This window comes from Carcharodon carcharias, chromosome 17 (assembly GCF_017639515.1).
Source record: "Carcharodon carcharias isolate sCarCar2 chromosome 17, sCarCar2.pri, whole genome shotgun sequence".
Lineage (NCBI taxonomy): Eukaryota > Metazoa > Chordata > Chondrichthyes > Lamniformes > Lamnidae > Carcharodon > Carcharodon carcharias.
In genome coordinates, this window is record NC_054483.1 from 27,480,845 (window position 1) to 27,495,674 (window position 14,830).

At 44.9% G+C, this 14,830-nt stretch overlaps 1 protein-coding gene across 4 annotated transcripts in view; it reads right to left on the minus strand.

Moving 5' to 3' along the window:
• Nucleotides 1–168: 168 nt before the first annotated feature.
• LOC121289864 (annexin A4-like) overlaps nt 169–14,830 on the minus strand; it is a 39,838-nt gene continuing 25,176 nt past the window's right edge. For all 4 annotated transcript variants that reach the window (XM_041209772.1, XM_041209773.1, XM_041209775.1 and 1 more), the window contains exons 7-13: nt 14,455–14,534; nt 12,947–13,003; nt 10,606–10,699; nt 7,057–7,152; nt 6,913–6,971; nt 4,810–4,932; nt 169–1,461 (exon numbers count right to left, since the gene is read on the minus strand). In XM_041209772.1, the coding sequence (XP_041065706.1) occupies nt 1,405–1,461; nt 4,810–4,932; nt 6,913–6,971; nt 7,057–7,152; nt 10,606–10,699; nt 12,947–13,003; nt 14,455–14,534 (566 nt within the window). In that variant the 3' untranslated portion in view covers nt 169–1,404. The remainder of the gene's footprint in view (nt 1,462–4,809; nt 4,933–6,912; nt 6,972–7,056; nt 7,153–10,605; nt 10,700–12,946; nt 13,004–14,454; nt 14,535–14,830) is intronic.

The following is a 14,830-nucleotide window of genomic DNA, read 5'->3' on the forward strand; positions in this document are numbered from 1 at the left end:
CATCGCAGAGGTGGGAGTGGAGGTGAGCTGCTCTTTTGCTTCTTGCAAACTCCCATCAGTCAAAATCATTCCTTGACACTGCGCATCTGGTCTCAGCAGCAGGTGAGACCAGCTCACACTCAAACATCAGTACATTTTACTTAAAATGACTGAAAACAAAAGCCTTGATTGTTGCATTAATAGAAATGTTTATATTGAAATTGGATTACACAGCATCTGGGCCTTCGCACACTAGTTATTTTTAATGGAATGTGTCACTTAAATTGATCAGAGCTCCGAATCGCAACAGGTAGTTTACTGTAAAGGCTGCCAACAGGTTCCATCTTCAAAGTGGAACACAATCTACCATGCAGAGTTTAAATATTTACAGGTGGAGTAAGCCCCTGATGAATTATACAAGCATAGCTACTCATTCAAGACAATACCAGTGATTTGTCTCCTAACCATCTGCTCAGAACAAACCACAATCTTGTTACACATGCACTGTATGCTTTCATTATTCAAATCGCACATTCACACAATGATCTGTTTACATCCCCTGCTTCAATAATCTTCAGCTCGATGTTCTCGGTTGAAGGAATTTCCAACTTCAGACTGGCTAAGCAGAAATACATGATCCTGGGAAAATGGGAGACCCTTAGTCCGCCGAGTGTTTGTGCTGCAGAATAAATACAGACCCCACACAGATAATCAAAGCACAAGCGGACCACAATTGTGACCGTTAACTGGAGGCACAGGGCTGCAATCATTAAACAGCAGCAGGACTAAACTCATCAAATATCCAAATCATTATGGGTATAAAAAGCAGGGCGGGGAAGAAACATTGAACATGACATCAAATTGGAAGCATTAAAGCAGCAGCAGTATATGCTCAGACCCTGGGACTAGGATTAACTCACCCCTGAACCACCACCAGTGAGAACGGACTGGTCAATTTCAAATCACCATGTCTTTTCGTTAAACCTCTTGCTCTTATTCTTAATGTTGCAGAGTGCATGAATTAATTGAAATGCTGAGTCCTGGGTCCACTCTCTCGTTTGAAGACCATTTAAAACGCAAGTGACATGTCCCTGGTATCAAATTTCAAATCAGCACCAGCTTTGTGGAGCAAGAGCCTAACAGCGTTCTTGACTGTGAGGGTCGAGCACCACCCCAAGGATCTGCAGCTGATTCAAGCATTTTGCTCTTGCCTCTCTGAGAGAAAGAAAATTAGCTGAAGTACAAAGAGACAGACATTGATCACAAACGAATGAGTGTTCTTCAAGGTAACTGAAACAAGAATCATAACCGTAAGGCTGTAAATGATTAATACCAAGCAACAATAGAGGGGCACATCCAGTTGTAAATATTTGACACAATTCCAGTTTTTTCCCACTTGGAAATGACACCAAGCTGCTGCTTTCGTTATTCGCCACCACACAGTTGGAGCAGAACCTTCTTGTAATCTCCAGAACAATCCCCCTTGAAGCCAAACAAAATTTAATAAAAATTTTCATTCCATCTGCGAAACGATATCTGTTCAAGTCATCAAACATCACAGCAAGTCAAACCAAAACAGCATCACCATTTAGAACCATGTCATCACAACTGTGCTAACAATCCCAACTGCAGCAACCCACCAAAAAGCCGGTGAAATGAAGTATTAACCGATTCCTCTCCGTTTTTACTGTTCATCTTCCCTTTTTAGCTTCTTTTACAGGAACTTCCCATTCCTGGGCCATAGGCTGCCAAACACCCTCCTGTATTGTAACCATCCCTTATGTTGGAGCCAGACCACAAGGCTGAGATTGAACGACAATGCAAAACCAGTGCGGTTCCCCTTCGGTGTTAAACCCTCGGCCTGATGGTCGACCGCACGGGGCATCGCCCTCGCCAGTTTTTCTCCCGACAGCCGGGCCTCTGGGACCGAGCAGGATTGGGGAAGTCTGGCCTGTTTCCCACTCCCTGCGCAGTTGGAACAGGCCCTGCTGCTGCTGCTGCCATTGAGGCACAGGACAGAAGAATGGAAGCGGAGACATTACTCATCGGTGTGGCTGAAAAACATCAACTGCCTTAGCCACCAACAGAGTAACAAAGCATATAATACAATTAGCGTAAAATCACAAAACGGTGTGGTTTACAGCACCAGCAGGCCATTCAGCCCATCCAGTTGATGCCAGCATTTATGGGCCACACGAGCCTCGCCCCACCTGACACACATCCTTCCATTCTCCTCACCCTTATGTTTATTTGGCTTTCCCCAAAATGCATCTATATTATCACCTCCCTGTGGTGCTAAGTTGCACATTCTCACCGCTCTTGGGGGTTGTGATCGCCCAAGTGCTTATGAGGGGAAAGGCTTATATTTTGTATTGGGGGAGGGGAGGTGGGATGGTCCCTTTCGGAACCACATCTCAGAAGGATGATATCTGGTTAAAAAGCAGCTTGCTTCCAATAAAGGGGGAGAGGGAGGGGGAAGCCAAATAAAAAAACAATCCAAGAGCTTGCTCAGTCACTTGAAGAGCAATGGCAGACACTGTGAACCAGAGTAGATGTCATCCTTCAACTGAGGGAGAGGTGATGAACAAATTCAACTTCATCCCTGTCTCTGCTGGAGTGCTGGGATTTCCAAGTGTTTTCAGGCTGGCCAAAGTTAGAGTCTCTGGGTGGTGGGGGTGGGGGAGAAGCGGAGACAAGGAATTTGAGAAGAATTTTTTTGTGAGGCGTTGCCAGAACAGGAGTCAAATTTAGGTCCGTGATCACAGATGATAATGGCTGATCCCCCAGGAGGTGAGCAGTCAGTGAGTCCTGTAAAACCCTGTGAGGTCCAAGTGGTGCTGGGTATTATACTGTACAGGCTTCAGTCTCATTGTGGACCGCTATTACAGCAGCTTCTGTGTACAGCGCAATCAGCACTGATTCCCACTCACCCACCGGTAGATAGGTGTGCAACTGTGTTCACGAGCAAAGCAACCTGGCAGAAGGAGCATAACAAATACCAACCAACATCCCCAAATCATGCAAATATCCCCAAATCATCAGCAGACATAATAAAAGCTCTAAACAGGTTGATGGGAAGAACTGGAGAACTCTGACAGAACTAAGTAAAAATGATCTGAAGACAGCAAGAGCTTTATCATTCAATTACTTTCAAATTTCACTTTGGAAAGGACTCTGCATGAAACTATTCATGCTTCATGCGTGTGTCTGGTCGATTTATAATGATGAGCTGTCATGATTCTCCTCCACACAGTTTCAAACACAGTCCAGGTGTCTCGTTCCTTCAAGCACTTGTCTCCAAATCTTTCGCAGGAGTAATACCTCTGTGTTTCCCCTCTGAAGGGACATTGACTGATTGCTCTGTGCAAACCCAATAGGGAGACAGTGCCAGTGGCCACACCACAGGTTCTTGCAGTTTCCCCCCTGGGAACTGGAAGCCCAGGAGAGCCAGCCTGTCAATCACAAAGCCATGACATGCTTGGGGAGAAGTTGGGATCAGACCCACTGTGCTGCAAATTTCTCGGTCTTGCTCTGCAGCAGTGCGCTCACAGCCCTGTCAACTCACTGCCCTGAAAGATCAACAACAATCTGGCTGGTTTTGCTGTTTGAATTCAAACCTAGAATCCCACTCTTCCTGTCTACCCACCACCACCACCCCCCCGCCCCAAAATAAAAATGGATACACAAATTACTCCCAGACCTGCAAAGCCTCGTCCTCAGAAAAGGTGCTACAGAAATTGTAACCGTTAGTCTCGGTTTAGTATTAAGAGATGGGTGAGGTGTGTTTGTATACAAAAAAAGTCAAGGAAGGAAGGAGTTCAGTAACTCAATGGCTGCACCGTGTTTTTAGGTACAGATACTTCTCTAATGAACTTGGAGATTTCCACTTTTTGGCTGAAATTGCATAATCAGATACTATTTCATTCTGCATTATTCTAAACCAAAAACCCAAGGAGGCCTCTCTTCAAAGTGCACGTGACAAGATATCGTGTGATTGAAGTCACGTTCCAGTTCATCGGCAATATGGTGTCCAGTTTTGGTCTCGTTATTTTAATGAGTATACATTTGCATTGGAGGTGGGGCAGCGAAGGTTCACTAGATTGGTCCCTGGGATGTGGGGGGGGTGGTTGGTCTCTGATGAGAGGCTGGAGTAAACTGGGTCCATATTCTCTGGGGTTTACAAGAACGAGAGGTGATCTCATTGAAGCATACAAGATTCTGAAGGGGCTTTGACAGGGTGGGCAAAACGATTGTTTTAGATTGCCCAGCTAGTGGAAACACAGGGGGCAAAGTCGCAGGATCGGGGGCCAATCATTTCAGGCTGAGATGAGGAGAATTTGTTAACTCAAAAAGGGTTGTGAATCTTTGGAACTCTCCACTGCAAGAGGGCTGTGAATGCTCCATCATTGAGCATATTTAAAAGGTAAGGATGGACAGTCTCTCAGGGAATTAAGGGAAGTGGATAGAAAAATGGAATTGAAGGCCAGGATCAGCTATGATTGGGGAGACAATGGTGGAGCAGGCTTGAGGGGCTGAATGGCCTACTCCTGCTCCTATTATGTTCTTAGGGGAGCAATATAGTCCTTTTTTAAAAAAAAGCAAGACCTTTGACTATGCTAAGGGTGAAAACTGGCAGATTCAATGAAACTGCCATTATTTGAACAATGTGTTAATGTGCTCAGTTTTTTTAAAAAGTTGTCTCTGCTCCATATTTAGATGTAAGTTGACACATGATTCATCCACAAGATCTGGAGTACAATTGCAAATAATCAGCAATAGGTAATAACCTGTCCTCACGGCAACACTCTGCACTTGTGATCACACTCTTACCTTGATAAAGGAATATAATGACTTCCCATACATCCTCTGAAACTCCTGTTTAATGTCCAGCATATCCACTTCACAGCGCGTGATCATGACCCTGATCAAGGTGTTATCATCTGTACCAGCACCCTAAAAATCAAGAGAGCACCAAGTGAGACAATCTCAGGTGATTGATGGAAAGCTCATCAAAATCCTTGAGCAATCCTCTTGGGATCTCAGCCACATGAAGGTCCACAGCTATCAGCCACGGCTCAGCAGTCTCATCTAGGTGTTCAAACCCCACCCAATAATTTCGAGCCCATTAACTAGGCTGACATTTCCACTGCAGGACTGAGGGAATGCTGCACTATCAGAGGCGCTAACTTTCACATGAGGTATTCAACCAAGGCCCTGTCCACCCTCTTAGGCAGATGTGAAAGATCCTAGCATACTCTCTCAAAGAAGAGCAGGCGAGTTCTCCTTAGTATCTTGGCCAATATTTGTCCTTCAGTGAGCATTTCAAATACCTTATCTGGTCCTTATTGCTGTTTCTGGGATTTCTGTCAGTTCAACAGAGAATATGCTTCACTCAATCCCGAGATTGTGACAGGTTCCATAAAAATCACACTGTTTAGAAATAACCCCATCAATATAAAGCACAGTATCCTGCAGCTCATCATGAAAGATGGCACCACCGACAGTGCTGCACTCACTCAGTGCTAGAATAATGGGTTAACAGAATGGATATGCTTATGTATGACGTAGATGATGATGTATCATTGACACCAGTCAGTGGTGTGTTTGACTCTCTCTCTCTCTCTCTCGTGAGAGAGAGGTTAGAACACAATGCCCAAGAGAAACATGCCTAACCTATTCAGATGTGGTACTCAAACAAGTGTTAAGCAGATAGCAGAATATGCCTGCAGTCTGTCTAGGAACCCAAGTCCTGTGCCAGAAGAGCCCAAGACGGAAGAACACATCCGAGAACAAGTACTGCACTGAGGTCTAAGTGTGACAAGCACCCAGTGCGACATAGGAAATTTACATTAACACTCTCATACTCATTGTCCAATGACCTGCATCTAGTGAGTAAGACCAAGTTATAAACTTCTTTCAAACTGGAGTCATTTCATGCGAAGCTGCATTTTAAAAATCTACGTTTGAATGCAGCCACTCCTCAACCTCACAGCACAGGGGCCTGGACACAAAGACGTGAGTCATCTGGAGAGTCCCTGCAGCAGTTTCAACAAGACGATGATGATCAACTTGCAGCAAATGGATGCAGGGTTGAGGGTAAAACAGTTTCTGAGCAAGGGAAATCAGCAGATATTTCACAAGCAGCAGTGAAAAACTCTTGACATCACGAGTTATGTCAGAGCTGAGTTTGTAATTGCCGTGGACCAGGTCAGCTTTTACACTCACGTCACATTGTACAGAACCCTGGACCCAAGGAGAACACTTCAGTGCATAAATTTCTCAGATCACTGAATAGACACAAAATTAAAAAAATCAGGTACTGCACCAGCATCTCTCTCAAATACCATGTTTGCCACATCTTCAAGCAATTTGCATTCTGTTCAAACGCAGCTATTTCCTAAAAATTGTACAATAAACAACTCTGCAGCTCATACAAATGTAGTTCCAACTTCACAAAGTGCTTCTGCCCTTAGAAACTAGACTGAGGTCTTAAGGGCACAATCGCACACCAGCCGCAAGGACCTTGTGTTATCTAGCCATCTGTTCAGTGATCACTTGAACAAATTGCAGAACAACAACAGCACTACTCAAGAAGCTTGATACCATCCAGGACAAAGCGGCCCACTTGATTGCATCCCATCCACAAAACATTCATGCCCCTCACCACTCTGACTGGGAAATATATCACCGTCTCTTCACTGTCGCTGGGCCAAAATCCTGGAAATCCTCCCTATCAGTATTGTGGGTGCACCTACCACCACATGGATTGCAGCGGTTCAAAGCAATAGCTAACCACAACGTTCTCAAGGGCAACTAGGAATGGGCAATAAATGCTGGCCCAGCCCGTGAAGCCCACATCCCGTCAATAAATTAACCAAAAGGCTCAAAAAGGAGGTATGACCAGAGTGAGCTGTAAGCTTGGAGTCCATTTACCTTCATCGACTTGTACAGTCTCTCTGCAAAGTAGGCAGGCTGGTTCTTCATGTTCTTAACTGGGAGAGAGATTCAGAAATGATTATTCAATAGCATGGTGCAAGATCAGTTGGGAAGAGGAGAAAAGCAAATCAGGCAACTCACCAACTGCCAGTAAAGCATTTTCCAGACTGCCAGACATCTCTCCCTTAATGCTGCTCTCAATGTCTTTTTTGGAAATCACCTTGTACTCCTCAAATACTGTTCAGAAAGATAGCACATTGAAAATGAGATTGACTGAGTACAACTGCCAGTCAATGCAAGTTGTTGCAGAATCAGAATTATACAGGACAGAAGGCCATTCCACCCAATGGGCCTGTTCTTTACAACAGAAATCCAATCACTCCCACCCCAGCTCCAGCTCTTTTCTCAGCCTTGCCAAAGAATTCTTACACTGCCTTTAGGCTTCCTGCCGCTGACTCTTCATTATCGCAGTCAGGATGAATGATCGGAAAACCAGGTTCAAGGGGCCACTACAGCAGCACAAATTAAGTGAGCGAGCGGGATGATGCCAGTCTCTCCAACATCTGGACTCAACCAGCGCCAGTTGAAGTATAAAGATCAGTTGCATACGCCACATGCCATGTTGGGGCTTTGTGAAGAGAAGGGGGAATTAAAGGAAACCAGGTCAGCAATGCATCTTGCTCTTGAACACTTCTCATCTTTGTCGTTTGGAAAGCGGATGTGGGAATGCTGGATAAAGACAAATTTCTGACTGATAATTGTCTGTGCTTATCTAACAACAATATAGAATGCCACGGCACAGGAGGCTGTCATTCAGCCCATCAGGGAGGAGGGCTATCCTCCAATTCCCGTCCTCTCTGCACATTATCTCCTGACTTTTTATGCACTCTTTCAGAAATTCCTTCTGCTTTTGCCATCTCATTCTGTAACAAACGTTCACATGTTACAAAAACCACATTTGTCTTTAATAGTTCATTGTGAAAGTTCCCATCGTACATGAGCAAGAGGAATCCAAGGAAAATGTTGGTGGGGACATGAATTTAATGATAGTTAATGGCTCAACTTGTACCAGACTTTTTCCAAATATCTGCAGCGATTCTAGAACCTTCAGCAGAAATCACGGACATCATGTCAGGTGGGAAGGAGGCTTAAGTGGAGCTCAAACATTCTCATTGATCGAATTGATTTACAGCACGGAAATTGTACTTCCCCTGACAGTCCCGAACTTATTCCCCTCCACATTCCCACCTCAGGAACCAGTTTCACCCCAAGCCACTGCAGCAGAAGCATTTGATGAATGCAGTCACGGAGACAACTATGCCGTGTCCTGGCCATGAAAGTGCAGCTGACTCAAACCAGTATGAAGAGGTAAATTTCCCTGTCTGCACAGATACCCTTAAGAAACGCAAGGCAGAGGATTTCAACTGCATGATTGAGGCTGCCAATCTCTGGGAGATAAAATGATTTTTACCATCTATGGAGGGTATAATTTCTCGCCAGCCTGAATGACTGCACTGTTGAGTAATGAAGACCTCATGCTTCATCAAATATTATCCAGTCACTTACCTTGAATTGTACTGAAGAAAAGACTCATTTCTACCCTGAGGAAATGCCTGCGCATTTTATTTGGTACAATTACATATCGTTACGTTAAAAATGATTTGCAGGCTAAGCTCTGGCCGCCTCAAAGCATCAGATACAGAGTTTTGCCACATTTCTAAGTGATCGCAAGTTGGCAGAAAGCCTTTCCTTCCAACTAGCAGAAGAACTCTGCTGGTGGCTGCTCAGTGTTTCCTCTGGGAACGAGGCTCAGCTTTGGATCTTTCCAGCATCCGTTTTAAACTGTACAGCATTTCAATCAGAGTGGGAAAGCTGTACACATGCAGAGCTGTGATATAATCGGCATATCTGGGCAGATCTTCAGTGACATGTTTCCTCCCCCCATCGAGTCAGAGGTGGGAGTAACAATACAGCTGAAGTGCAAGAGATAATATGAGCAACTGCATTTTGGAGACAAAACTTTTGAGGTGCCTCAGTGTGCAGCACTCTTGCCTCCAGGTGAGATAATTGTGGCTTCAAGAGATTGGAGCACAAAAACGTAGGCTGCCACTCCCAGTGTGGTACGGAGCGAGTGCAGTGCTGTCAGAGGGTGAGGACCGGTGGAGTGCTGCACTGTCTGAGGTGCCAGCTTTCAGAGCGAATATTCTGATACCATCAGCCTCTGATGGATCGAGGCGGATCTATTCCAGAAAAGGAGCGAGTTCTCCCTGGTGTCCTGGCCAACATGAACCCGCAAAAAAATTTCCAAAACAGATTTTCCCCATCATTATCACATTCTTGTTTGTGGGAGTTTGCTGTATGCAAATTAACTGCTGTTTCCCAACATTCCACCACCGACAACACTTCCAAGCAAAATACATCAGCGGTTGTCAAGTATTGTGGGTCATGCTGGAGGTTGTCAAACAAACAAAACATATATAAATGCTTATTTCCGATGGATATAAGCACACACACACACACACACACACACACACACACACACACACACACACACACACACATCTGTATAACATGTACACATCTACAACATATACACACTCATGTGCATATGTACATTATATAAATCCACTGTTTGTAAATGCATTTAATTAAAATCACCTTCAATGAAAGCAGGAAATTTAAAAAAGTCAAATCAAGTGTAACTTTGCCCAAGCAAGACCTTTTAAATTCACACATTGGATCAGAACAGAGAGCAGCCATGAGGGGTGGGTGAAGGTTTATATGGGATCAGGGAGAAGGCAGTGTCACAGGTTTTACATTTGTCTTCAGTTTCTGTCAAACGCAGGTGGAATTTTTCCCACTTGGAAAGCAGACAGATATCTCAAGGTAGGCAATTTCTCAAAGGGCTCAGTGGATTAGCATTTCCCTATCATGTAAAAAAAAATACAAGTGCAGCTGGGCTGTCAACTTCAGTTATCAGGAAGTAACAAAAGGGTGAATGACAGCTGAGAACATGAAAGCCTCGATTGGTTGTAAGCCAACACCATATTCCTGAAAGGCAACCAGCTGCTTGGACACATCAACAACTGGAAATGAGCGAGAGAGAGAGAGAGAGAGAGAGGCGCCAGTCTGTCATCCTGGAAATCTCCTCAGTGCTTCCAGTTGAGAGGTGACTGGCCTGCAGTACAATGGCACTCAGTAAAAAGGTAAAAGATAAAAGAATTGGACTTCCACAGCACCCTTCACATCCTCAGGACATCACAAAGCACGTTACAGCCCATTAACGAAAATTTGAAATGCAGTCACTGTTGCAACATAGGAAACGCAGCAGCTAATTTGTGCACAGCAGGATCCCACACCAAGCAATTGGATGAACAATCAGATCATCTATTTTGGTGACGTTGGCCAGGATGCCGAGGAGAACTCACCCATCCCACTTTAAATGAGGATCTCGAGTGCCCACTGGGGCCTCTGTTTCCACAGACATTGCAGCTCCTGTTCAACATACTGCAGTGGAAGGGGAATCCCACAAACCTCTCCAAGGGGAGCGGGGGTTGTTTTTTTTAAAAAACCGCAGAGATAGGCAAACAATTTTTCAACATTTAAGTGATTTGCTGTTGACAAAAGACCCAGAACATCTCAGGAAGAGTGAAAGTGGTTTGCTTGAAAAAAGAAGCCAGAAAGCCTCACCTCTTCTCAAATGGGTTGGGTTCCTGGTACAGAGAATGGTCAAGAATGCAACTTCATCCGTCCCCCACTGTTTCTCACCAGCTTCGTACAGTGTCTGGTTTACAATAGAACAAGGAAGACAGAACAAGTTGCAGTGAGACACTTTTGGGAATTGGCATTCCTGCACCTATGTCACCCCCACACCCTTGCAAAAGCACGACAGAATCTGGTCACATAAACCAGGCTTCAGAAGCAACAGGGTTAAGCACACATTTGGTGAAACGAGTTCCAGAACAATCATACAGAGACATCACCTCCTTATTCAGAAAACTGAACAGGTCTCAAACTGGCTATAGGGTGTTTTAAAAAAAAAATACATTCTAATTCCAATAAGGATTTAAGAGCCTATGGGCAAGTTCCTATGGTGTGAGAAGCATTGTCTGTGTGTCAAAGAAAGGAGTGTTTCCTTTCTCTCACGATGCAGAGAAAAATCACACACAAGGTCCTTGTATGGCTGTAAATCATTCAATAAAACAATAAGGATGCTTGGTGATATGAGCACATGCAAAAGAGAGACAACGTGTGTGCTCCCAGCCCTTTTGCAACCCTGAACTTTCAACTGCTGGTTTTTCCCATGTTGCCAAAACTTCACAAAATCATCAGTCATGGACTGGTTCAGTATTCTTCTCACATGGCTGTGACTTTTGGGGGGTCAAGGGTGTGAGGGTTGCACTAAGGAAGGAATCCTGTGCAGTGAAATAAAGTAAAATGAACAATGGAGTCTGTGAAGGAACTCTTGTGCTGTCAATACTCCCAGGCCACTTGGAGCTCAATAAAAGCCTGTAGGTTAGGACACACTGTACTGATTCAGGGCCAGGAGATGCCTTTGAAAAAGAAACGTGAAGGTTGTGGAGTGAAACAGTAAAATGTATGTTTAGCCAGCACAATATTAAGACCCAAATATATAGTCAGTGTCAGGGATTCCTTAAGTCAATGATTCTCAGACATGAAGCTGCTGTAATTGTCTATAATCAGCTCAAATCTGTAAAGGTAGCATCACTGATATCATTTGTATTTCAGGGTTTCAGCCTTGTACAAAAATGTCAAAGCCAGGATTTTCCAACCTCGCTGAACTGAATGGAGATTTAAATGGCTTGCTGCATCCGCTGGTGGTGGTGGGGGGAGTAGGTTTGGGGTGTTGGGGGTGGAGAGGGGGGGGGGGGAAAAGAGACTTGCTGTTGTGGGGCTGTAAAGTCCCAGCCTAAGTCTTATCTGCTGTTACCTGAAAGAAACCCTCTTTGGAGTTTTTTTTTTTAAAAAGGTTGGGAGAGGAGAGGAAACACAAGTTTAAAGAAGCGAGAGGCAGATGAACATTGCAATCCATTGTCTCGATAGAGTGATATAGGAAGGTTTATTTTTCAGGACCCAGCCATTATTAACCACTAGATAAATCCTGACTGAACTAAGGATACCAAAAAGGTATGTGCTCACTCAGTACATTAAAGGCAGGATGCAGTTTGCCCATTTAGCCCTCGTTTGCACATCTCTAAAAGCTTACAAGAAGCAAGGGCTGTACAAAGATTGGCAGCACTAATCCCTTTGATTAAACTGGTGCCCACCAACCCCCAGCACACTTCTCCAATACCCACCTTCATTAATTTTACACCATCCCCATTTGTCTCCTCAATCTTGTTTCGTTGCTAAATATACACTGAGCAGCTGTTTCTCAGACCTCAAGGAGCAGGAGAGGAGCATCAATGTCTGAAACACTATGTGGGATGATTCGAGTGGAGCTGGGAAGGATCATTCAGAGTGAAAAGCCGCATCGGAAAACGTGCAGAAGACAAGAGGCTCTGGGACAGTCTACAGGTGACTGGACTAATAGGGAGGTGCCAGCAGTGTGTGGTCAACCTGGAATGAGCCAGCTTCTACACTCGGCAAAACAGGTTTGGACAAAAAGCTTGCAAAACTGGGTTAGAGAGAGAGAGACAGAGTGTTGGCAGGAAGCGAAAGTGAACGGGAAATGAGAGGAAAGTAAAAAAAGGGAATAGTTAGAAAAAGATGCTTCTGTTGACCTCAACATAACAAGGGTCAAAGTAATGAGCCAAGTGGATCTGGTGTGAGCAGAACTGAGAGTTTGACTCTGACGAATATTCAAACCCAGCAGAATTCACTGAGAAATAAATACATTGATAAACAACAAGGAATCACTTGAATGCACCTGCAGATCTGGGAAAAGCAGCAGGAAAACCCCTGGATGGCTGAGTGGGGTTCAAGACTGGGAGTGGTTTACTCTCGTTACTGGCCCAAGATTGAACCATTCAAACGCATTAAACCCTTGCTGTCTCATAGCACTACCAACCTTGGCATCCTTTTCGGCTTGCTCATCATCCACCAAATTTCCTTCATCTCGGTTTCCCTGTAAAGAAGCAAACATTTTCCATATTGAGTGCACACGGTTCATGATCAGGAGGAAGGACCCAGCAGTGGAAAGGAAGTGTTTCTCTATGTTCGCTGTTCAGCTCAGTGACAGCAGAAGCCAAAGGGACAGCTTCTAACCACATAGGAAAACCAGACTCAGGTTACAGCCAAGTTTACTGGGTTAGGGTTAGCACTCACCACAAGATCATACAGTGGCCCCTTGACTTGACCCTTAATGTAGCTGTGAGGTGTACTTATATCTTGCAGAACAATGAGCTGGAGTGCAGAGTCCAATTCCTGTTACTTAGTGTTTCAGGCAGTACCAGAAGTATCCTGACTGATCCACAACTGTTCAAAGTATCAGTCACTGCGTTAAACTGGAAAAACATAGCTTCATGATCCCCTTTGAAAGGAAAAGGGGGGGGGGGTGGGGTGGGGGTCTGTTTTTAAAATCAGACTTGCGTATCAGGACACTGAAGTGATCGGGTGCGATGCTGGTCTTGGACTCCCCACGGTTTCACTCTCCATTGGCAGTAGATTTAGATTGAGGCTCGATGCACGAGGCATACAAAACATGTGCTTCGACCCGTTCCTACAGCTAGGTTTTCCCAGAGACAGGACCATGGGCCTGTCGCGAGAGACTACAGCCTGAGGGGCACCACTCCCCATCGAGCATCATTGACCAGGAGATTCTTCTCGCTCTTAACATCTGCCATAGGTGTATTGGAAGGATTTACAGGTTGATAATCCACCTGCTTGGCCCCATTATGAACGCACTTTCCTTGGCCATCAAGTCCTGGAGTGGGACTTGAATCTGGAGCTTCTGGCTCAGAGGCAGGGAAACTACCCACTGAGCCACAAGACCTCCCATTGGCAGTAGTGGGATACTGGCCTTACACCTCATCCCATAGGTTTCCAGCCAAGGAGAGTTGGGTTAACATTATTTCCACGAAACATCGTATATGATACGCTAACATTACATCTGAAAAAAACTGAAGTAAAAACTCTTGAGTCAGACCAAGGGACTCAGCTTTCAAACTAGTAAAACAGACCATTTTGGACCTACATCACACAGAAACAAGACTGCCAGGTAGACCAGTGGAAGGTGAAAGAATTGGGTGGACCAAGCAGTGAAGGGGGTTATTTAATGGCTCAACAAGGTGGTGTGATTAACCTCTCCATCAAACTCTCCTCAGCATTCAAGTATCAACCATGCACTGCATTGGTTTCACTCCTACTGAAAACACTGGCACCGCCTGCCATATCACTATCAACATTTTCTGAAAGTCAATTTGAACCAGGTAGCAAGGATAAAAGGAGCTCTCCCTCTTCCAGCAGAGAAGAGATGTTGGCAGAGGCTGCAGGTCGGAGACAGAGAAAGGTCGCCCGATCTCCACTCAGAGCTCAGTGCCTGGGAGGGCAGGATAAGTTCTGTTGTCCATTCCTTACCGTTGCCAGGGACACCAGGACTCTCTGGAACATATGGGAAGTGTCTCCACAGATGTCATCTTCGAGACTCTTGCCAAACTCTAGAGGAAAAGAAAAACTCCCATCGTGAGCTAGGCGGAGAGAGTATAGAAGGAAACACGCCACCAACATTCCAGTCCCTCTCCTCAGAGACTACAACCAGTTTTCTGTACTTGACGTCTCTGAGAAACATGGCCAAATAAAAACACCAAGCCAATATTTAAAAATAGTCAAACTAGTGTTCAAATCCTTCCATCATCTTGCCCCTCTCCAAATCTGTAACCTCGTCACTCTCCAGCCCTCTGCTGCCCCTGAACTCCTCCAACCTGCCCTCTCCTCCCTACTGCACTTTCTTCAC